The sequence below is a fragment of the Vigna unguiculata genome, chromosome 1, assembly GCF_004118075.2.
Source record: "Vigna unguiculata cultivar IT97K-499-35 chromosome 1, ASM411807v1, whole genome shotgun sequence".
In the NCBI taxonomy this organism is placed as follows: domain Eukaryota; kingdom Viridiplantae; phylum Streptophyta; class Magnoliopsida; order Fabales; family Fabaceae; genus Vigna; species Vigna unguiculata.
In genome coordinates this window covers 36,087,413-36,113,008 of record NC_040279.1, presented here as the reverse complement: position 1 = coordinate 36,113,008, position 25,596 = coordinate 36,087,413, and the positions used below count along the sequence as shown (strand labels likewise).

At 32.7% G+C, this 25,596-nt stretch overlaps 1 protein-coding gene across 2 annotated transcripts; it reads right to left on the bottom strand.

The window, feature by feature from the left end:
* Nucleotides 1-1,393: 1,393 nt before the first annotated feature.
* Nucleotides 1,394-11,238, bottom strand: LOC114181000 (BEL1-like homeodomain protein 1). Of its 2 annotated transcripts, none has more exons than XM_028067319.1 (8): nucleotides 11,028-11,238; nucleotides 10,627-10,784; nucleotides 10,429-10,478; nucleotides 10,141-10,261; nucleotides 9,224-10,042; nucleotides 2,760-3,133; nucleotides 2,589-2,649; nucleotides 1,394-2,509 (listed from the first exon to the last, which is right to left on the bottom strand). In XM_028067319.1, exons 5-8 carry the CDS (start codon nucleotides 10,010-10,012, stop codon nucleotides 1,694-1,696), a joined length of 2,040 nt encoding a protein of 679 aa, XP_027923120.1. In that variant the 5' UTR covers nucleotides 10,013-10,042; nucleotides 10,141-10,261; nucleotides 10,429-10,478; nucleotides 10,627-10,784; nucleotides 11,028-11,238; the 3' UTR covers nucleotides 1,394-1,693. The 2 variants fall into 2 exon arrangements, with proteins under 2 accessions (XP_027923120.1, XP_027923115.1); XM_028067314.1 differs by having other exon boundaries at nucleotides 10,166-10,261.
* Between the last annotated feature and the right edge of the window lie 14,358 nt (nucleotides 11,239-25,596).

Genomic DNA, 25,596 nt, shown 5'->3' with positions numbered 1-25,596 from the left:
AAAGAAAATCATATCACCCTTCAAAATTAAATAGAGTGAATTTGTTACTATGTAATAAATTTATATCTTAATGGTCTATACAAATAAATGAACATAAATTTTAAGTAAGATAAATCAAAATTACAAGCAATTCATTCAATATACTTAGTGACACTTTATTGTAATTAAATAATTTAATGTACTATAACTAAAAAACAAGAAATGTGAGTATAATTAATTTCTCCATATGTTCATGAATTGAAAAATATCAATTATTAATTTTTTTACCGATGTACTTGAACTCTAAACCCAAAAACTTGAACCATAACCTCTCCCACCCCTTACATTTTCATTTTCAAACCAACTCCTTCTAGTATTGGTAATTTTTGTTCACAATTCTAGCATGCTGTTAGAGCCTTGTCCAATAATATTGCATCTATATCTTCATGTTCTACCATTTAATGCAAAAAAGAAATTATCGTAGGATGGTATCTGATGTATTTAGTTTTTGAATAATGCAGATTATGCATGAAGTCTTTTACATCTTAATTTTATGAATTTTACATTAAATATTTTGAAGATCATATTGACTAATGAAATATGTTTTTAAAAGTTAGTATGGAGGATTATTAGACATTTATTATTATTTTTAACACTATTTAAACTAATTCACCATGAGATCTAAAACCACACATATTGTATCAAGATATAAGATATTGATATTAATTTCACTCCAAGACCTTAAGAATGATTTATGGATCTTCTTCAAATTAGAGTCACACTTAAATTTAATAACATTTTCTTTGGTGAAATATGATTTTGTAATGTTATCAATTTAGTATTAATTTCTTATTACAAATGCAAGTTAATTATGTACTCCATTTTTCTATATTGAATAGAGGTTACTTTTTAAATTATGGAACTTTGGAAGGTAATTATTTATTCGTAGACTTATTGAGATGTTCAGAGTTATTAAGTTCAACTTATTGATTTAGTATCAATTTCTTAATACGAGTTTAAATACAAGTGCAAGTTACTTAAGTACTTGAAATAGATAGAGAGTGATCTTTTAAGTTATGGAAGATTGGAAGGTAATTATTTATTTGTGGACTGATTGAGACGTTGAGAGTTATTAAAGATCGACTAAATGATTAAGAAACACTAATCATAATTAATAGGTAGATAGGTAATATTTAGTGGAATCTTATCTCACAAAATTATAATTAACTTAGAAGTGAATTATTGAATTAGATAATGTGTTAATTCACGAGTTCACCACCCACATAATAAAAAGTCGTTATTAATTACTTTTGGCTAGGTCAGGTCTCAAAGGTAATTAACTACTAACATTTATTTATTTATTTATTTGAATGTATAGTTGTGATTTGATGAGTATGTGAAAAAGCACAAGACATATTTTCAATCGAAGATATATTGGTATGTTTTACCAAAATAAAGTTTATGACAACAATCCATCTATCCCACCTTGAGAGCTTACAAAAATAATATACAACCTCAACCATATACTTTCAAATCCTAAGCTATCTAAGAACTCAAATGGTTCTATGCAGGGTATAAACTTATACTAAAGTAAAATTCCTTCTTTCTTTACACTACAATTGTTCACCACTCCCCGCATAAGCAGGGAACTAAGAAGAAATTGTGAGGGACTCAGAAACTGTGGAATCACATTGCTCACCTTTTAATGTCTTATTCAGGTCACAAAGTCTGGCAACAATTGTGCAGCAAACCTCTTTGGGTTTTGCATGCTGATACTCTCATAAGCAGCTGAAGAGTGAGGAGACGAAGTGTTTATGCTACCAAACTCATTTGGTTCACCAATGTCCAAGCTTCTACCCAGTTGAATGTTTTGGTTTGGGAGGAATGTTTGATGAGTTCCGGGTAATGAATCAAGACCAAGAGTGAGGGAAACACCATTACCTGAAAACCTCGGAGCAAACTGCTCTGCATCAAATCTTCCAATATCCCCAATTGGGTACTGTCCAAAACCACCAATGAAGTTTGTTTGGTTTCCCATGAAAGAGGATTCGTTTCTACCTTGCCTTTCCTCCCCAAATTTCATTGAGAGTTGCTCATTGTTTGCCTCATTGGGCTTCACATCGATGTTCATTGAAGGGACACTATTTGGGGAATGCATCATCTCATGATTCCTTGCTTTCTTCGGACTTCCCTGTGTGATCCCTTCTAGCTCCGAAGACCCCATGAATCTGAATCCTGATTGGTTTCTCACACTCCCACCAAGTGGTGACGTTGATGCTCTAGAAATTGAAACCATACCAGTGTTCTGGCTCTTTGAAACTTCTTGTTTGGAATTGAAACTTTTAGCCTCGGTTTCACCGGAAGGACCTTTCTCTGGTGGTGCTGCCATTTTCGTAGAAGAATCTTCATTGCTCTTGCTTGATTTATCCTCAGATCCATTCTGTTCATGATCCTTCATCTCTTCCAAGTACATTTCCTCCACCATTGGCTTCCAAAGCCGAACCCGAGCATTTATAAACCAATTTGAGACCTGTCATCCACCCAGCACTGTTAATGCGAAGAACCATTCATCAAATGGAAGAGTTAAATACCATTACTATGTCACTTACCTGGCTCCTTGTTAGCCCTGTTTGCTTTGCCAACATGTGTTTGTCCGAGTCCTTGGGGTAACTGGAACCAAACTCAGTTATTTCAGCACAACTTGCAAATCTTTCAAGTAATTAACAGTTTAAGATTTTTGAAGTTAGAAGAGAGAGTTTTTCTGAAAGTTAAGTGCTTACGGGTGGAGGAAGTGTTCGAAGAGCCAGGCACGAAGAACAGAAACAGATCTTTCAGGCAATCCCCTCTGGGGTCTCCAAGCATTGTGCTGGATCATTCCCAATTGTTGAAGAGCTCGTTGTTGCCTCAGATGATGGTCCACATATTTGAGCCTCGAACCTTCTATTTTCCCTCCAAAGCAATCTTCTTCTCCTAAGCTCTTGTTTGCAGCTCGAACCTGTCCTGCAATAGCATCCTTCAAACACCGAAATTGCTTAGAGATTGTTTGCAATGCAAGAGCCGTGTATGTCCTCGCAGACCCAATCCCCGCAGCTTGCTCAAATGATGACACCACAATCTCCATCTGCTGGTGGTACTGTCTGTACCTTTGCTCCACCTTCAACCACAAACATCACGTCAATAAACTATCCATTAATTCAACATCAACCCAATTCACTTTTTATTAGATATGTTGGGTATTGGGCTCCCTTCCTATGTGGAGAAAAGGCCCAAAATTTGAGAAGCCCATGTCTCACTTAAACCTAGTGGAGAGGAGGCTATAAAATAAAGAGAGAGGCAGAACAATAGAGTCAGAATACACTGAAAGCCCTAACACATAGAGGGAGAGGTAGAGGGAAAATTCTGTTCACGTTTTTCATAGAGCTGTCGCAGTAAATTCGGCGCTGCGGATTCGTTCACCGTTGGATCGGGCTGAAATTTTTACAGCAGGTTCGGAACTCATTGCTCTTCATTCTGACCGGTCGGATCTTTGATACGAGGTCTGAGTTGGGAGATATTAATTTCGCACTGCAGCAGTGATTTGTAGAGGTTTTCCTCTCTTGTTCTTCTCTATTTGAAAGCTTTGTTGCTTTGTTATTTGGTTGGGTGTTGGCACTAATTTGTGCTATTGATTAAGACTCTTTTGTACTCTTGTTGATCATAGTGAAGCTATTTCTTTGGTCTGGACGACTCGTGGTTTTTACCCTTGATTTGAGGGGTTTTCCACGTTAAAAATCTTGGTGCCTTTATTTGTGCTTTTGGTGGTTTATTATTGCTGCTCTTTGATTATTGCTCCTCATAGATTCTTGCAAGTTAGGGGAAATTATATCCGCTGCATTCTCTGGTATATTGTTTGTTGTTGTTTTCCCCATCAGAGTGGTATCAGAGCCGATGGTTAAAATCGGTTCAGACGAGTGCAGTAAGGTCCCTGTATCGAAAGTCTTCCTGGCAAAGGGTTCCAGGTAAGCGTGTCCCGTTAAGATGAACGGCGGTACGAGAAGAGGTACTCGTGGTTGGGAATGCTTCCGCTGGAGGGGGAGTGTACCAATGTGGTTGAAGGGACTCCAAGTGTGAGTCTAAGTCCCACATTGACCAGAATTGAGAAAGTAGAGCACCATATAAGGATCAAGGCCCATAAACCCATTGCCTTAAGGTTTTGGGTTGAGAGTGGTGTCAGTATCTTATGTGGTTAGGCTCATATCTCATTGGTGTTGTTCTCCCCAGTGAAACCCCTCCTTATAATCCTAACAAGTGGCATCAGAGCTCTTGGTTGGGCTATATTTACTTGCTTGAATGATGGAGGCAAATGCAAAGATGGTTGCTTTGAATGGTACAAATTATCATTTGTGGAAGGGCAAGATGAAAGATTTATTATTTGTCAAGAAATTGCATCTTCCGGTCTTTGCTACACAGAAGCCAGATTCTATGTCTGAAGAAGAATGGGACTTTGAGCACCAACAGGTATGTGGTTTTATTCGGCAATATGTTGAAGATAATGTTTATAATCATATTGCTAATGAGACACATGCCAGAGCTTTGTGGGAGAAGATTGAGTCTTTGTATGCTTCTAAGTCGGGCAATAATAAATTGTATTTGTTAAATTGCTTGATGAATTTGAGGTACAGGGAGAATTCTTCTATTTCTGATCACTTAAATGAGTTTCAAGGGCTCCTAGATCAATTGTCAGGAATGGGCATAAAGTTTGATGACGAAGTTATGGGATTATGGTTGCTTAATACTCTACCAGAGTCTTGGGAGGTATTTCGGGTTTCAATTACGAACTCTGCCTCGAATGGTGTTGTTTCTTTTCAGATGGCAAAGAGCGGTGCTCTTAATGAAGAGATGAGAAGGAAGGCACATGGTTCTTCATCTCAGTCTGAGATGCTTGTTACAGAAGCTAGGGGGAGAAGTCAGAAAAAGGAACATAAAGGTGGTAGAGAGAAGAGTAGGAGCAAGTCCAAGTCAAGATACAAGAATTTAGAGTGCCATTTTTGTCATAAAACTGGACACATTCAGAAATACTGTTTTAAGTGGAAAAAGGAGAACAAAGACAAGAAGGGCAAACAGAGAGAGAATGATCATGATGATGATGATCGTGTCACTACTGCTACAGATGGTGATCTTGTTCTTCTTCGTGACTTTGAGTCCGTTAATCTTGTATCTGATGAGAGCATGTGGATTATTGATAGTGGTGCTACACTGCATGTTACACCTAGGAAGGAGTTCTTCACATCTTACACTTCTGGTGATTTTGGAGTGTTGAAGATGGGTAATGATGGTGAGTCTAAAGTGATTGGTGTTGGTGATGTTTGCCTGCAAACCAACATGGGAGTGCAGTTGTTGCTTAAAGGAGTCAAACATGCTCCGGATGTCCGTTTTAATTTAATCTCTGTGCAGTTGCTTGATGATTGTGGTTATGACAATCACTTTGGTTCTAGTAAATGGAAGCTCACTAAAGGTAACTTGGTTATGGCCAGAGGGGAGAAACAATCTAAATTGTATTGGACTAAAGCTTTGGTTGCTAAAGACAGTGTGAATGCTATGTATATGGAGGCATCTTTGTGGCACCGGAGGCTTGGTCATATAAGTGAGAAAGGGCTTAACTGCTTAGCTAAAAAGGATGTGCTTATGGGATTGAGAAATGCAGAATTGGAGAAATGTTCTCATTGCATGGCTGGTAAACAAACCAGAGTATCTTTTAAGAAGCATCCTCCCTCAAGGAAGTCAGAATTGCTTGAATTGGTGCATTCTGACGTTTGTGGCCCATTAAAGGTAAAGTCATTTAGTGGTGCACTTTACTTTGTTACTTTTATTGATGATTGTTCCAGGAAGCTATGGGTCTATGCTCTTCAGCGGAAAGGTCAAGTACTTGAAAAGTTCAAGGAATTTCATGCTATGGTTGAGAGGCAATCAGGCAAGAAGCTGAAATGCATCCGTAGTGATAATGGTGGTGAGTACCGTGGACCTTTTGATGTTTATTGCAGGCAGCATGGTATTAGACACGAGAAGACTCCTCCTAAAACTCCTCAGTTGAATGGTCTAGCGGAGAGGATGAACAGGACCTTGGTTGAAAGGGTTACATGTATGCTTTCAGAAGCAAAGTTGCCTAAGCACTTTTGGGGAGAGGCATTGCTTGCAGCTGTGCATGTTATTAATCTCAGTCCCGCAGTTGCTTTGAATACTGAGGTGCCAGACAAAATTTGGTTTGGTAAGAATGTTAGCTATGATCATTTGCGTGTCTTTGGTTGCAGGGCATTTGTTCATGTTCCTAAGGATGAAAGATCCAAGTTAGATAAAAAGACAAGGCAATGTATCTTTATTGGCTATGGTGAGGATGAATTTGGCTACAGGTTTTATGATCCTGTTGAGAAGAAGCTTGTTAGAAGCCGTGATGTACAATTCATGGAAGACCAGACCATTGAAGACATTGATAAGGTGGAGAAGACCACACCCGAGAAAGATAGTAATCTCACTGATGGTAATCCGATGAGGTTGCCCTCACAATTTGGAGAATGTTGAAACGGAAGCTCAAGACAATGAGCAACATGGTGATGTTGATGATCAACAGTTTGGAAGTGGAGTAGAGGTTCCAATTGATGATGCTCAAGAGGAACATGATGATGATGACGATCTTGGTGATATACCTGAATCACCTCAAGTCCAACTCAGGAGGTCTAATAGACAAAACAACCTTCTACAAGGTATTCCTGTGATGAGTACATAACCTTGACTGACGGTGGAGAACCTGAGTGTTTTGAAGAGGCTTTGGATAGTGAAGAGAAGAAACAGTGGCTGGATGCAATGCAAGATGAGATGAAATCTTTGCATGATAATCACACTTACGACTTGGTGAAATTGCCTAAGGGCAAAAGGGCATTGGAAACTAGGTGGATTTTCAGGGTGAAACAAGATTCAAATTCTACACTTCCAAGGTACAAGGCCAGATTAGTGGTGAAAGGTTTCAGACAGAAAAAGGGTGTTGATTTCAATGAGATTTTCTCACCTGTGGTGAAAATGTCATCCATCAGAACTGTGCTAAGTTTAGCTGCTACTCTTGATTTGGAGGTTGAGCAGATGGATGTGAAGACAGCTTTCCTTCATGGTAATTTGGAGGAAGAGATATACATGAAGCAACCTGATGGTTTTCTTGTTAAAGGCAAGGAAGATATGTGTGTAGACTAAGGAAGAGTCTATACGGTTTGAAGCAGGCTCCAAGGCAGTGGTATAAGAAGTTTGAGTCTTTTATGTGTGAGCAGGGTTACATGAAGACTACTTCTGATCATTGTGTCTTTGTTAAAAGTTTTTCTAATGATGACTTTATTATCCTGTTATTATATGTTGATGACATGCTTATTGTTGGAAAGATATTTCCAAAATTGACAGGTTAAAGAAGACACTTGGCGAGTCTTTTGCCATGAAAGACTTGGGAGCTGCTAAAAGGATTCTTGGCATACATATCTCACGTGATAGGAGAGAAAAGAAGATTTATCTATCACAAGAGCAATACATTAGGAAGGTGTTGCAGAGATTCCAGATGGAAAATGCTAAAGCTGTGAGTACTCCTCTTGCTACTCATTTTAAACTGAGTGTTAAACAGAGTCCTTCAAATGAAGTTGAGAAGACCAATATGAGTAGAGTTCCTTATGCATCTGCGGTGGGCAGTTTGATGTATGCGATGGTGTGTACAAGACCAGATATTGCACATGCTGTTGGTACAGTTAGTCGATTTTTGTCAAACCCAGGTAGAGAGCATTGGAATGCTGTGAAATGGATTTTGAGGTATCTTCATGGTACAGTTGATATGAAGCTTTGTTTTGGAGGTGATAAACCTACTTTGATGGGTTACTCAGACTCAGATTGGCTGGGGATATTGATTCCAGAAAGTCCACTTCGGGCTATTTGATAAAGTTTGCAGGGGGAGCTGTGGCTTGGCAATCAAGACTACAAAGGTGTGTAGCGTTGTCTACTACAGAAGCAGAGTTCATTGCTATTACTGAAGCATGCAAGGAGGTGTTATGGTTGAAGAAATTCTTGCAGGAGCTTGGTTTTAGGCAAGATAACTATTCATTGTTTGTTGATAGCCAAAGTGCTATCCATCTTGGTAAGAATCCAACTTTTCATTCTAGATCCAAACATATTGATGTGAGGTATCATTGGATACGTGATGCTTTGGATGCTAAGTTGTTGGAGTTGAAAAAGGTTCATACAGATGATAATGGTGCTGATATGATGACTAAAGCATTGCCAAGAGGAAAGTTTGAAGTTTGTTGTGAGATCGCCGGTTTGGCGGTTATCTCCACATAGTTGTGAGGGGGAGATTTGTTGGGTATTGGGCTCCCTTCCTATGTGGAGAAAAGGCCCAAAATTTGAGAAGCCCATGTCTCACTTAAACCTAGTGGAGAGGAGGCTATAAAATAAAGAGAGAGGCAGAACAATAGAGTCAGAATACACTGAAAGCCCTAACACATAGAGGGAGAGGTAGAGGGAAAATTCTGTTCACGTTTTTCATAGAGCTGTCGCAGTAAATTCGGCGCTGCGGATTCGTTCACCGTTGGATCGGGCTGAAATTTTTACAGCAGGTTCGGAACTCATTGCTCTTCATTCTGACCGGTCGGATCTTTGATACGAGGTCTGAGTTGGGAGATATTAATTTCGCACTGCAGCAGTGATTTGTAGAGGTTTTCCTCTCTTGTTCTTCTCTATTTGAAAGCTTTGTTGCTTTGTTATTTGGTTGGGTGTTGGCACTAATTTGTGCTATTGATTAAGACTCTTTTGTACTCTTTTGATCATAGTGAAGCTATTTCTTTGGTCTGGACGACTCGTGGTTTTTACCCTTGATTTGAGGGGTTTTCCACGTTAAAAATCTTGGTGCCTTTATTTGTGCTTTTGGTGGTTTATTATTGCTGCTCTTTGATTATTGCTCCTCATAGATTCTTGCAAGTTAGGGGAAATTATATCCGCTGCATTCTCTGGTATATTGTTTGTTGTTGTTTTCCCCATCAAGATAAGATGAAGCTATGATTTCAAGTCCAACACTAGTACTCATACCAACATGAAAAGCCAAAAACACCAAGACTGTATTTAAATCGTTGAAAAATGGGAAATCCATTTAAAATGTGAAAGTTATAACAATTGAGTTGTTCATAAACGGGAAAAACCCGTGAGAAGTTTAACCAATGATGTTGTAAGTAAAATGAACTACACATACCTCATCAAGCATGGCAATCAGTTTGGCTTTCTTCATCTGGATTTCTTGTCTTTCTGCAGTTGATAGCTCAGAGCTACGTTTTCCGTTTCCTTCACCACCAACCGAACCATCTCCACTACCTGCTGCGGATGATTCTCCAATCACCTTCGTCTGTCCCCCACTCTTTTTACCCAACTCAGTGCCAATCCCATTGTTAACATTCACAACCTCTTCTAGAAGCTCATGCGCTGCCTTCAAGTACTTTGAGCTCAGGAGAACGCTCTGAATGCCCGAAGCTCCATTGTTGGTAACCCCAGACGCCGACGACGGCGAACTCCCCGACACGCGCAAGTCTTCGCCGGACATGCCCGGCGCCTGACCCTCCCGGAACGACCCCAGCCCCAGAGACAAGCCCTGCTGCGCGCGTGGGGTCTCACGCGCCGCCGAGGCCGGGTCTAAAGCGTTCCAGTGATTGTACTGCATGCGTGGGAGGAAGCCATGCAGCGCCGAGACATCGTGGTGCCCGTGCATGGAGTGGTGGTTGAGGTCCTGGGAAGCCGGGAGGGGGATTCCAACGAATTGTTGGGTGTGTGAGGGCGGCGCGTGAGGGTTGAAGTTGTTGTTGCTGTTGGCGCCGGCAACCGCGGCGGGGTTGAGAAACACGAGATTTCCCGCAGCGTGTGAGGGCGGGGGCTGCGACGGCGCGTCGGGGTAGTGGATGTAACCTGGATTCATGAGGACAAGAGTTTGGAGTCCGTCGGCGGCACCGGATTGGATTTCGGAGTTACCATGATGAAAGTATGTCGCCATCGGTTTTTGGTATAACAGGTTGTTACTTCACTGAAAAGAGAGCACTACCACCACGTTAGTTATTACTCTATGCTTTCGAAGTTCACATCCAATCCCACACATAGCCTAAACATGCACCTCTCACTTACACATGTAGTTGAATTTGTGCCGTACCTGCGATGAATCTTGCAACGATTTGTGGATCAACCCATCAACACAACTCCCAATAATTGCAGCTCTTTCGGTAGTTTTTTCTCTCTCAAAGGAATCCTGAGCAAACAAACACAAACAGAAGTGGGAAAACCGATGAAAACTAAACCTGAATAACAATATCTGAGATCGTGTTGCGGTGGTTGTTGATTCCAAATTAAGTCGCTCGGTGCATGGTTTTGTGATGAAGTTTTAATGGAATGAATGATATGGTATGTATAGTGTACCTGGTGATAGGAGAATTGGGGTGCGCACGTGGTTCATGATCGTTTCTGAACTGCAAGGGAAAGAAGAAATTGATTTGCAGTGAGCTGAGAAGTACGAGAAAGAGAAAGAGAGAGAGAGAAGGAGAAGGACGCACAGACGCACACGCACAGTTAGTCTCACCCATGAAAGCAAAACAGTTATGGCTAACGAAAACGTACATGAAAGCAGAAAGAAATTGATGGATCAAACGGAGCTGTCAACGTGCATATGTTGTGATCTATGTATCTATCTATCTATGTTGGGATTTCATCAGTCGCTTCACTTGCAAAGAGGAAAGCTCTCTGTCAGACTCAAATCCGCTGCAATTCCACCCCAACTGAAAAGGGTAAAAAAAGAGTTCAAGAGAGAGATGGTTAAAAAAGACTCGGGAAAAAGATGCCCATCTTTCTTCACTTCATTATCCACACATTTATCATCTTTTTCTTTTTAAAAAATTCTTTTTTATTATATCAAATTCTGGGTTGGGGGGAAATTGTGAGAACAATGAAGTGAGCATACATATACACACATACATGCCTGCCTCAGTGCCCCTTTTTTTTTTCTTTTGAAAAACAAGTACCTGTGAAATGAATAGATCAAAACAGGGGAACTTCTTTTGATTTGACCCTCTCTTTTCAAATCATTTGATGCACAAGCCAAGCACCCTTTGATGAGCAACAAAGAACTTTTGAAGAGAGAGAGAGAGAGAGTAGCTTTGTGCTGAGAAATCTATAAAAAATATATAATGAAAATGCAATCACGGTGTGTCAGATGATACAAACAGCTGAAAAACGAGGAAACGTCTCCTTCCGCAAAGCCCAATTAATTGTTTGTTTAATAAGAAAAAGAAAAAGAAAAAAAAATAAAAAGGAGGATGATGATGGACAAGAAGCGGGTGGAGGGATCTCATTGCTCATTTCTCCATTAAATATCTCGTTGTCGTTTTCGCAATTTCCATTTTTTTTCTCATCAACTTATTTGGGAATTTTTTGTGGTTGGATGCCTGAGTTTGAAGATAAAGCAATTAAATGGCTAAGGAACGCAGAACCAACTACCATAACACCAACTTTAATGCTTTAAAAGCTGAAAATATATTTCTCAAAATTATTTTCCAAATTATTTACAGTTGTATTTCCCCTGCAATGATTATCCCTCAGATTTATTTATCATCTCCTAAACTTTACCAATTACCCTACAGTGCGTAAATTTTAGCAGATTAAAAGTGTAACCGGAAAAAGAGAAAAGTTAAAGAGCGAGTTAAAAAAGCAAGGGGTCCCAATCAAGTGCATGTATGATGTGTCTATGAATCATGAGCCCCTAAATAAAGTGGTCCCTTCTTGGCTCTCATGCATCAGACCTATACTAGCAGACATCAGCATATCACAATGATCAACATAACAAAATAAAAGAATTGAATATTTCTGAGAAATGAATCTATTATCCCTTGTCTCGTTTTCTTATCCCAAAAAAATAAAAAAGGTAATTATCAGAAATTGTCTGCGAAGAGATATTGAATGCAGCGAAAGGATGAGTTGAGTGGGATGGATGCGTGAAAAGAAGCAGAGAGTAGAAAGAAATTGACAAAGAAGGAAATGCACGGCCCAATAAATAATTAGTAATAACCCTTTCCAGCTTGTTTGAGGTAACCCCATGATTCGCATGGAAAGACAGAGAATAACCATATTTATTAAAATTGTGAAGTGCAACGGCTATTTTCTACATCCCAGGCTTTTAGAAGTTTTCAATCACCATCAGTAACTATTATTGTGTAAGAATGAGCAGTGACAAATTTAAGGCCTGTGATGTTAATAGGACTACAAATTTCGAAGTTGGGGACATTCATTCATTTAGCTAGCTCGGGTATATCATATCATATCATATCCGTTCATAAAGCAGAGCAAAAGATATATATATATATATATATATATATATATATATATATATAATGGTAGGCGCGCTATTAATATAGTATATGTGTGTATAAAAGTGTCTATGAATGGCCTTTTAATAATGAACATGTCATTCTCGTAGAGATCAATGTCAATAGTATTTATTTCATAGGTGTCTTGGATTCTTTCGTGAAAACTCATGCCAACTTTTTGTTCTTGACCCAGTTGCATTAACAACAACCAGGTTTTCAGTTTTCACAGCTAGTAAAAGCACATTGGATCTCCCGCGGACACTTGTGAAAACCAGAGTAAAAGGTTGCCTTCTTCAGTTACTCCATACATAATAATAGATACTCAATGAATATTCATATGTCAGATCTTTCAATACTTTCACCCTGTACTTAAAAAGGTACATCCATCCACACCACTCACTCATCTTCTTTTCTGTCTTTTCTATTCTTTTAACCTAAATTCTTTCATTCTATTCTTTTATTTACTATTCATACTTAATTGCATTTTGCTCAAGATCATAATTTTATATATATTTCTTTCTAATAATCCCTTTGAATTTCCATTGAAAGAAACCCCACATTTATCCATGCATTCACCAAGGTTGTCTTTCTATTAAAAATTACTGAGATTTTTTTTAAATCTATTTTAAATTTAAATATATGGGTATTATTTAAATTTAAAATTTAAGAAAAATGAAAAAAATACGGTTGAGCTAATACAGCTATTATACTATATATGGGTGATTGTTTAGACGATATAATTAATTAAAGGGAAAAAAACCTTAGAGATTAAAATTCGTACTTGGGATTTAATTATAATTTATAGGATTGAGTGTTTATTACTACTAAACCAAAAGTTATAGTCGATAATTAGAGTGTAACTCTTTTTACTTAAGAACATAACATTCAGATGTCACGATTTAATTGTGATCTGACCCACTTAACTTTTGTCACGCAGAATAATTGATGTCATCTGTCATCCTGTATCAATATTTTATATATATAATAACTTATATATAATTGGATGCATGTTGTGTGCAAATGATTTGTAAAAGTAAAAGCATTATGGAAATTATGGAAGCCTAGAGTTAGCTAAGAAGGTGGAGGTTTTATTAGCATGATGATGGTGACACGGAATTGAATTAGTTTGGATAAGATGTTTGTGTGGAGAAAGAATGGAGATGCATGATGACATAATACTGCAATTAAAGAAGTAGAGATTAAGTTAATGGTGAGAAAATGTGGGAAATTAAGTAACAATAGATGATGAGGTAAGTAATTTTTTAATCCAAGTGTATTTATCAGAAGAATAGGAGGAAAAGATGTACAAGGCCGTACACGGTGTCCCCTTAAAGAATTTTGGATTGTGTTGATTTTGAGTTAACCAAATAGATAACTGGCACACATCACATCAAGGAAACCGCATTGTGCGATGATCCTGAACTCACCCTGTCCATGTTTATGGGTGTGACTATATATAATATAAAAGGGGATTTTGTAAGTGGCCGTGTATGGTCCCTTTTGTGTGTTTGCTCTATCAATTTCAATATTGTTATCATGGGACTCTCTGCTTTTCTTATTCCACAATTTCTTTTCTGAAGAAAATGACTTGAAAAGAAGGTCACAGATTTCCTATTTGAACAATTCTATATATTGATGAAAAAGCATGATTGTTTACTAAAGAAGGGGTGAAAAATTGAAGGGCAGGTTAAAAGAAGAAAGTAAAAGATTGAGGCGTGTCACGTGAGGTTTTTGACTTGGCAGTGGCATGAATTTGTGTAGTGTAGTGGACCCATGTTTTTATTAGGGAGGAAAAAACGAGAGAGTTAGTTTGTAAATGGTGTTATCTTTGATGGAAGGAATAGAATAGAATAGCCGTGTGAAGACGCAACTATTATGATTTGGTTGTGTTGTGTTGTGGTGGCCATAGAGAGTGAAGACCGAAATAAAAGAGGGTAATATTGAAAGAAAAGTGAAGGGGCCACGACACACCTACCAACGACCCCACTCACCCCACTTCCTGCTACCAAGTTCTTCATCCCCCGGCATCTCTGTAACCATACACTACCAGAATACAGATATATATCAAACTTCAAAAAAACTATATTCTAAAATAATTTCTTCGATAAGTCCACTCCTACACTTCTAGAAATATTTGAATTTTTCAGCTACAATCATTCACAACCGTCAAAATAATCAAACTTCGCTCACATTTACGCCTGTTAAAATTGTTTTCTCATCGTGTAAAACTGTTCATTTATATATTTAACTCTGTTGACATGTTGTTGACAAGGATTACAAAAACTTACATTCAATATTTTTAATAGTTTTAAATTCCAATTTTATGAATAAAATATAATTAATAATTTTATAAGAATGGATCGCTTTAAATAATGTACCCCTCCCTGTCTTCTTTAAACCCGCAATCACACATACACACACTAAAGAAACAGTAATGTTTTATTTTGAAGGAGATGTCCGATGAGTTAGAATCAGGGATGTAAAAAAATTATCTATCTGTATTCGTAAATAAAACAGATAGGTAGAAAATGGATATCTATAACGAGTATGGATATTTTTATACCCGTATGTTAACGGAACATGTACAGATATTATAATATTAGTACTCATGAATATCCATATTTGTTATACTTTAGTTTAGATTAAAAAAACATGATAAAAACATTAACATATTGAATTTGAATGTATTATTTTTTATCAATTGGTCTAATAAAATCTTTATTTCTTTGTAAACTGTCATCCAACACTATTTAAATGAGTTATTTGCATTTTGTTTGAAATTTATGAATGTTATGCATTCTATTTTTATTTGAATTTATGGTTAAAATATGTTATTAAATAATTTTTCCTTTATAAATACCTATGTACCCGTGGATATTCGTAAATATTAAAAACAATATGTGGATACTCGCATAATAAATACCCACACAGATATGAATACTGATACACCACGACTATTTATCCAACTGATAAGATACAGGAAAACTATTACCGATACCATATCTCATCCCGTTGACATCCCTAATTAAAATGGATAGAGGTTACAGTAATTTAAATTTACTATTTAAAAATATATTTGTCCTTGTCTGTTCGATATTTATTTAAAAGATGATTATAAATTATTTTATACTTGCAAACATGGATATTAATTTAATAATAATATTATTATTATTAAATTTATTACATTTTATTATCATAACAAAAAATAAACACACAAATACACATGTTTTCATAATAAAATTTAAATAGAATTATATTATAAAATGTTAACACGAATAACATTACGTTTTTCTAAAAAAGACAAGTTTAAATTAAATACACAGCAAAATATAAGTTTGATTAATTTCTTTAAAAGCAATTCTACTTTTATAACTAAATATAGACACAAATCTGTAAAATTATTTTTTAACAAATTTCATTTTTTTTACTACCAATGACTTAATTTAATTACTTGATTTAATTCTAAAGAACATTTAAATAAAAACTACTAACAATTACTGATAAATATTTGTAAATATGAATAATGCTACTCTATTGACACTTTGATACTTCAAGTATTTCTAGGAATGTCAGGAGCCTGTCATTTACATTTTAAGAGTTTATCTCAGACTAATACAACTCTACTGAAAAATTAAGTAAAGCTTAACTAAGTTATTATATATATATATATATATATATATATATATATATATATATATATATATATATATAAAAATCAAACTTCAAATACCACTCTAATACTACTGGTTAGATTTATAAGAAAGAGGTTTCATTTGGGAAGATACAACACCTACGAGATCTGAGTCCAATCACATCAGACATTGACATCACTCTCAACCCAAAACTTTAAGGCAATGGGTTTATGGGTCTTTATTATTATATATTACTCTACTTTCTCATTTTTATCAAATGTGAGACTTAGACTCACACTTGGATTTCTAACGGATATCCATTTGGATTCACGTATCTTTGCAGAAAAAGAAGTTATTATTTTGTTGTTTGTTATCGAAATACTATAAAAAGCAGTGAAGGAGCATGTTTTCTCCGGAAGGTGGCAACAGAGAAAAGATGAAGAGGATCCATAGACGTAACTGGTTTTGAAGAAAACATAATTTTGAAAGGGAATTGCATTATTGATGTTGCTATGTTTTTGTTTATCTGAATGGTCTTGTAATTCTAAAGCAGGCGGCTACCATGCCCCAACTTTTGCCTACTTGGCTACCTTTGGTCTTTCGTTGTGATGTATTTTAGTATTATATTATTATCATATCCGACCTCAACGTATGTTTTGGTTTCTTGGTCTTGCCTTCAACACTCAAAAGTCAATACCTCATAGAAATCCATTCCCATATCATGTTCATTGAATCTTCTTGACATGACTCCACCACCTTCGTCTTTTGTTTTCTTCCCATTCCCATGCATCTAAAAAATAATCAAACTTCTCTATTCTACAACTACCAAAATACCTTTAAACCATACACCAAGTGGGACCAACGTAAAACTCATGAAAAACAATATCATCTTTTTATGTTCAATCCATCCTCACTGCAAAGGATCACATTTTTTCATTATTAAAATCATAATTTCAAACTTAGTTCTAATTCTGTCAAACTTACTCACTATAATGCCAATTCTAATTACTGTCTGTTTTACACGTTGATGACTTATTCAGTTAGGTTAGTTATTGAATCAGTAGTTAGAATGAGTCTCAAATGACTTTTAACATAACTCATTATATCCAACAAGAATATTACTTAAATAATTACATTTCATTTATAAAACCAGCCAAAAATACCAAGAAAAAAATTGCAACTCTTTTATTTCATAAAGAAACCGAATCTATTGATTAAAAAGGTTAGCTAAAACAAACCAATCTTAACCAGGCTCGTTTACCAGTCTCTGCCACCTACCATATTACTTGGGTAAGTGGAGATTCTCATAGAAAATACCTAATCATCTTGCACATTAGGGTCATCTGTATTTCGAGAGATTGGAAGATATATATTGTTAAATATTTAAAAAAAAAGCTCGGATTTTTACTTTTTTATTAGAGAGTTATGGTTTTTAAATCTTTTAAAAGTACATCATATAAAAATAATAATATGTATTTTTTTAATTATGACATTTTCAACCTCTCATTTTATCCGAGATTGGATATGTTGTAGACAACGTGTCAACAAGATGAAATAAAATAAAATAAAAAAAGAGAGAGAGAAAAAAATATTTTATTTGTATATGTAACGTAATTAATGTACATTTAGTTAAAAGTAGTAGTTTTACTTTCATTATTTGAAGGGAAAAAGTAATATTTTAATAATTTATAATTTAATTAGAAAACTGACCATTTATTTTGACAACATACGTTTGAGATGATTTTTTGTTAGTCAGTAACGTAAAAAGACAGTGTACTAAAACTATTTTTTTATCACTATTATTACTTAAAAGTGATAATGACATTTTTAATTATTATTTTTAAATATTCAATAATATTTTATTTTGTATATTTATGCCTAATATATTGTTCTTTTTTATCTTTACCATTTAATTTTGGTAAAATATTTAATTCAATATAAATAAACATTCGCTATTCTAGGGGTATAAAATTTCTATCTACTTCCTGGTCTATTTCTTTTTTCTTTTAAATGCCGATTTTTTCTATATGTTAATTTTAAAATTTTCGGATAACATTTTTATACTAAAATTAGTTACAATTACATAAATACAAAATACGTAATGATGTATATAAAAAATATAATAAATAACTCATTTAAAGCTATATTAAAAATATAAAAATTAAATAATATATATTTTTTCAAATAATTAAACTACTATTATAAAGAAAAAAAAAAGTTACTAGTAATATCTACGAGTTTCTTCGCTTTTCTTTTGTTTATTGAATGTGTGGCTACAGGTCCAGAGACCAGATTATTTCGATTTTTGGCACTTTTTTCTTTGGTTGAATTATTGCCATCGTTTTCATTTCATTGGCATGAATTTTGATTAATATAGTTTTGGATAGAGAAGGATGAAAAAGATTTGAAAATTAATTAGCATTTACTAAAAATTTGGCAGATAGAAACTTGGAAGATCTGGGAAGCCAAGCATGGGACATTTTCCGCATATCTCTCGTAGGGCATGTGATGTGCTTTCACTTCCACTTTAATTAAATCACGTTTTTTTCTTCCATTCAATATTCATGTTTTTTGCCTTCAACTTATCCATGGATGCACAAAAACACGAGGCCATGCTTAATTTCTACAATTACCAAAAATACTATTAATTTACTATAAAAAAAACTATTAGATTGCTTTTAAAGTACCTCATATTTTCTATAATAATCCCTTTACTACTTTGGTGTGATTATTATTGAATATGTTTTATATATTAATTTTATTTATTGCACTAGAACATTTTTCTTCTTTTTAACGTGCATTTCAATATAAATATGATGAGATTTATAGTTCGATGTTGTTGAACTGTGGCCAATAAAAATGTGTATCATTTATCTTTACACAGCAAAAAAAAAAAAATGTATTTTTCTATATTATTGATTGGATCAATTCCTTTATATCAATTGAACTTACGGTTAAGATATTTTGTTAGTCGGATTAGTCTTCGTTATCCGAATCTGAATTGCAAAATTTCATAACTTCAATCTTACAAATGAAAAAAAAAAGTTAAAAAGAAGAAAGATTTTCACTAAAAATGATTAATTAAGTTTTTTTTTTTTTTATATGGGACTAAACATGCGAGTTCACTTTGTAATTTGATAAGTGACTTAAATTTGTTTATAATAGATAAATAATCGTTTATGACCATTTAATAGTCTTATACAATGGAAAAAAACTACATCATCTTTTACCTTTAAAAAATAAGATAAAAGCAATTAACAAGAGAATATAATGTGAATCTTAAAAAATGAAGAAAAAGTCTTTGTTTACTAATAATAAAAAAATAATAGTACGTAAAAAATTCTACAGCATATATTACTCTTCCATGTCAATACACTCGTATCCTCCAAAACAATAACTTAACTCAAATATCATAACATCTTACACATTAATATAAGTAAAATCAAATACAAACTTAAAGTATTTTTGACCAAAGGATGTGAAAACACCATGGACCATAAGTTTATTATATAACTACTATCAATGAGTCTATTACTTATTTTAGGTAATGTGATACTTTCCAATAGGTATTATTACCACCAATCCAATATTACATCACTTAAAAGTCAAGGTCACTAATAATTTAAATACAATACGTTTTTCTTCCTTTGTCTTATAAGGTGTTTTGAAAAAATTGTAATAGTACGAGTTAAAAAACAAACAATATTTCAAATATGGTGATCAATCCTAAAGGTATTACCTCGAACTAGGTTAGATTAACAATGTTTATAAAAATGAAAAAAATGGTTTAAAAATTAACCTTGTTTCTCTTCTACCTTACAGGGAATGTGTTTATTCCAATACTCTCAATAATTTTATATCACTTAAAAATTAATAATAATAACAATTTAAATACACTCTTCAAAATAAAATCGTAATTATTTGTTAAATTGCGAAATGAATAATACTTCAAATATTATTGTATTCGTCTAAATAACAATAATTATAATTTTAAAATAGTTAATACAATATCGTTTTTATTATAATATGTTGTTTTAGAATGTATATATTAAACTATTATAATAAATATTAAACAAATTTTATTTACGTATAAATTTTTTAAAGTATTTTTAAATGAATTTAATATAATTCGTTGGTCGGACTTGACCTTGAAAAATTACATAGTTATTAACGACCTAAAATAAGAAAAAGAAAAAGATATCTTCAACCATTAACCGTATATAGCAAAGCAAACTTTGTAGTCTGATGATAAGATGATAAGGATGTCGGTCAAACAAAATGAAACAGGATTATTGATGTTTTAATTTATTTTGATAGAATTTTTTTTAAATATAAATTCAAAAGCATTAAGATCATATAGTATTAATTGTGACTGCTGAAAAAAAAATGCATATATACTATTTGTTTATATATAGTTTATATGATATTTTGAAATTTTAGCTTTCAAATATATATATATATATATATATATATATATATATATATATATATATATATATATATATATATATCAAAGTCTTTCAAAATTTAGAAACGTAATTAAAAACATTTTTAGTTTTGTTTGGAATCACTACCTATAAATAAGATTTGGTTTTGTACTAAATAAAATCATATTACTAATAAACATAAAATATAATACTGAATTATTTCAAGCAATCGCTATTATTATGTTACATAGTACAAATCACATATTTGTATATAATTTACATCATTATACATTTTCAATTTAAAGAGCTATCACCTTAACATATATTTCCAATCCAAAAAGAAAAAATAACACAAATTTTTTTATTTAATTCACAATTTAAAACTACATAAATATTTAGTTTTATCTCTTATAACATTAAAATAATATTAAGTACATTTCAACAAAAAATTAAAATTTGATTTATTATAAACAATAATAATTCAACCTTATCAATTTTGTTCTCTCAGTTTCTTAAACCTATGTTTTCTTCTTCTTTTTTATTTAATCTATTTAATACTCCAGCTTAGAGTATAATGGTACATATTAATATTCTCTCAATTCAATAAACACCATCATATATATTCACTTATCATGATAGTCAGTTTATGTGACTTTATGCACCAAGCTACAAGTAGAACTTACCTTAAGTTTATGATTTTTCATCATTTAAGTGATTATTTGTAAGACATCTAAACTAATGTAATTGAATAAATTTGGGTTATTAGCTCCCTCAGTTTGCTATGTAAACTAAAAAGAAAAAAGAAAAACTCCAACCTCCATTAGCTTTCAATTCCAAATATCTTTTTTAATTTTGTTGTAAAGAAACACCATTAGAATTATTGTGTAAAATTAAAGAATAATTAAAAGATATTGTAGAATATATTTTAAGATAAAATAGTTAATATGATTAGAACGTATAAAATATGAGATTGAATTGAGAAAATATAAATACAGAACATAAATCTGTACTCACACCACACTGAGGCTAATTTATGAACTATAAATATATTAAACTAAAGTTTAGGGTGGAACAAATTAGTGTCACGTGACGGGTATGTTGTTCCATGGTATCTACGAAATGCTGGTTAAAGTTTGAATGAGAAATCTGATTTGCTCCAAAAGTTATTCCAATTAACGTAGGAAGTCAACCATAGAAGGGTTAGGAAAAAATAAAAAAGATATAATTAAGAAAAGAAATAATTTGCAATTAATCGGAATGATGGATTATTAATGAATGTATTAAAAGTGTATTTGAGAAATAAAAAGGTGGTCCCGTTGAGAGAGAGTGTACACGCGTCAGCCCCACAAGGCTTATCTGTATCTACCCTTTCCTAATCGCTTTAAGGAAGATTCGGTCCTAGTTATCTTTGTGGTTTAGGGAGGGTCCCACAGTGGAGGGAAGGTCAAGAAAGGAACCAATGGCGAAGAGGGTTGGGTGTGTCCGCAACTGCCTTTTATCTTTATCTTTAAATGCAATGGCAATGGCATGGCATGGCATGGCATGGATATGATAGTGTGTGATAGTATACAGAGATGTAGCAGCTATGACCTTTCTCCGTGTCGCTTTCTGGGTCTCTTTTCTTCTCTCCTCTCTCATCGACCTCAGCTGCATTATTGGATTGTTGGTGTCGGCGAATCGAACGGCTGCGAAGGGAAGGCGTAGGGGATTAGCCGTGTGTGGTGGCGTGTGAAGAGAGAAGATTTGAGATGGTGACTGGTGACATAACACGTACGCCACACCAAAAACCACAAAACTCCAAAATCCTGTGTGGGCTCCTCTTCCAGTTTTTTCAAGACCAAGCCAGGCAGAGACAACAAACAAAGGCTCTCTCATGACCTCACGTCAACGTCATGCCACCACTCTTTCCATCGTCTTTATTCATTTTCATTTTACCACAAATTAACAAAAGCCTCACAATAATATATTCGCAACCACACAAAAAATGTTTAATTATTATTAAATAATTCCAGATAGAAAAAAAAATTAAACACCAAATTTTAACATGCTCTGAGAAATATCACCCTCTAATCCTTACTTCTCAATCTTCTTAAACAGTGAATTCACCCAAAATAACACAGTATTAGTAATAGATATTGGACGTTGGATCACGTCCATCTACATACAACGATCGAAACAAAAATGGTGTATAATATTTGCATCTAAAAGGCATGAATTGATTTTTTCAGAAATTATTTTCAGTAAAAATTTTGTACATTTTAAGGAATTTGTAAAAATGCATTGACTTATAATTTTTTAATTGAATATGGTTTTATTTCTGATAAATGAACACTTTTTTCTTATAATTTGTTAACCTTTTCATGCTTGATATTTTTGTTTTGTTTCCATCTCAAAATTACTGTTAAACCATTCTATTTCCCTATTCAATCTGAACATATTATTTGAATAAAGAATAAATGTGATAAATAAAAATATTTGAATGAATAAAAGCAGGAAGAAAGTAAATTGTTTCCCTTATTTATATGGATAAAACATATTTTTAAACGTTTATAATAAGTTGTTTCTAAGAAAGATAATAAGAAAAAAATATAATTAATCTCCCAATAATTTAAACTTAGTTTATAAATTAGTTAAATTATAAACCATTCAATATAATTTTTTAGTTTGTGTTTAAATTAATTTTAGTTTTATAAATTTGCTTTTTATCTTTATTTTCTATTCTAAAGGTTTTATAGAGAAGTTGGTATAAGGAAACATAAAATATGTATTTCAGTATATTATTTCTCTTACCATAACATTAATTATTATTTTTAAATCGTCAAAATTTTAAAAAACTAATAAAAATATAAAATAAGATAGGTTATTTTGTTCCGTTTACTTAGACATTGTTTACATTCATTTGGTTATAATATTTTTATATTATTCATATTTAAGAAAAAAGTATGTTGCAAATACTTATCATTTACAAAATTAAATTTATAGAAATACCATGTTGAAATTATATTTGTTTCGATTTTTTAAATTTCTGTTAAAGTTATAATTTTCTCCAAATACTATTATTTTAGATATGTTCAGAAATCTATTACTATTCAATCAAAATAGAATTTGAAGATTTTTAATTTAATGTAATATCCAGAATAAAATTTATTGTTTATTCATAAAATTTATGCGAATTTATTATTTTTGAACGGAAAAGATAGTTATGAGACTGATTCTCGACACACAGATGAACTCAGAATTTGTTCAAGATACATTTAATGTTAAATCAGTTTTTCCGTCTTTACCTTCTCAATTTTGTAATAAATATTGGATTGTAGAATACTTTTGAAGTATTTATTGTTCCGACCTTAAGTTTATTAGAATATTTACTGTAGTTTCATATTATTTAAAAGTTAAAGTAAATAAAACATTTTTTAAAAGTGAATTTTTGATAGAAATTTAAAGTCCAACACAGATTTGACTTGGAACCAGATTCCAACTAAATTATATTACAAGTTGTGTAATGTTATTTCCTGTTAAATGTAGAAGAAGAAATGAAATCTGAAGTACACACTCTTTTATTAGATATATTTATCTTTTTCTCATTTTAGAGAAAAATGAGTAACTCAAACTTATAAATGGTTTTGTGACACTTTCGCTTATTTCATTCACCCAATACCCTTCACATTATTCTGTAAAAATTAATCTAAAATGATAATAGGCTAAATTATTTAAATCATTTTTATGGTCTCCAATCCATCCATTATCATAGAAAAATCTTAAATTAATCTCATTTATCTTTATGCATTTGAATTTTGTTATTGTTAAAATCAAGTTATTTTTATAAGTACTAGTGCAACGTTCAAAGGTATCATGTATTAGTTCATATTTTATTTTTTTATAATTTTTAAAAATAAATTATTCTCACGTATCAAACTGACATCATATTACATGATAGTGACTGTGTGATATCACAATAACACAATATTATGTGTCATTGTCAAGTCACGTGTCACTTCAACATCAGGTGTCTATTATGTCATGTGTTGTTGTCTTAAATATAATTTGGTCTCTATATTTATTTTTTATTGAGTCCTTTTTTAAAAAAAAAGTTTGAACAATTTTATCCCTTTCCAAATTAAATCCAAACTTTTTTTTTTCAATAATATCATGCAAATATTTTTATTAATAATTAATATTTATATTGAATATTTTTAACAAAATTTAATTTTGTTATATTTATATTTAATATTGAACTTTATTTAAAATTGTTTAAAATTGTTTTCAAATTGTAAATTGATTTGTTTTAAATGGTTAAAAAATTGTTTAAAATCATTTATATACATTTCAATGACACACATTTTAAAAAGAAAATTGTTGAGTTTAGTAATTCCTCTCAAGTCAAATTTTTATTTTTATAATTAATAACTTTTTTATGCTCAGTTCTGTTTATTGTTGTATTATCAATATGAGATTTGGTTAACACGTATTAAAAATCTAAAATCATAAAACTACTCTTATTTTTTTTTAGAAGGGCTTCTCATTTTAATATGACCTAAGATATTATGACAAACTTTTTTTTTACAAAATATGACAAAATTTATTTTTTAATACATATCAAACATTTTTCCTTTTTTTTCAAGTCACGTCAAATATTTCTATTATTAATTAAGGCATCGTTATTGTCAAAAGTTTATGGACAAAACAATGTTAAAAAAGAATTTTCCTTTTAGTATAACCTAAACCTTTCGGTATATCGTAATAATTTTGTGTTTTTGGTCATTTAAGATATTAATTTAAGTTTGTGTTAGTTGTTACTATTTAATTTGTCTATTTTTGTTATAAGACAAATTCTATCTTTACACCACTTAACATTATTTTTCACGATAATACTTGTACAATTTTCTTAGTCGTCACCGTTCTCAAACAAATGGATTAGAGTAGTTATTTTAAAATGTTTATTTTTAATGTTGGTAATAACAATATTAACCCATTAAGTTTTTATCTCTGATTATACTCTTTCTTTATTATTTTATTTTTCAATAGCAGTTGAGATGTAGAAGTTGATTTGGTTTAGAGATATATAATATATTTTTTACTTATGATATAATTATAATTAATATTTTCGTAGTATTTTCAAGCAAATTATTTATTTGATTGACAAAAATTGAGAAAAGTATTATAGTTTTA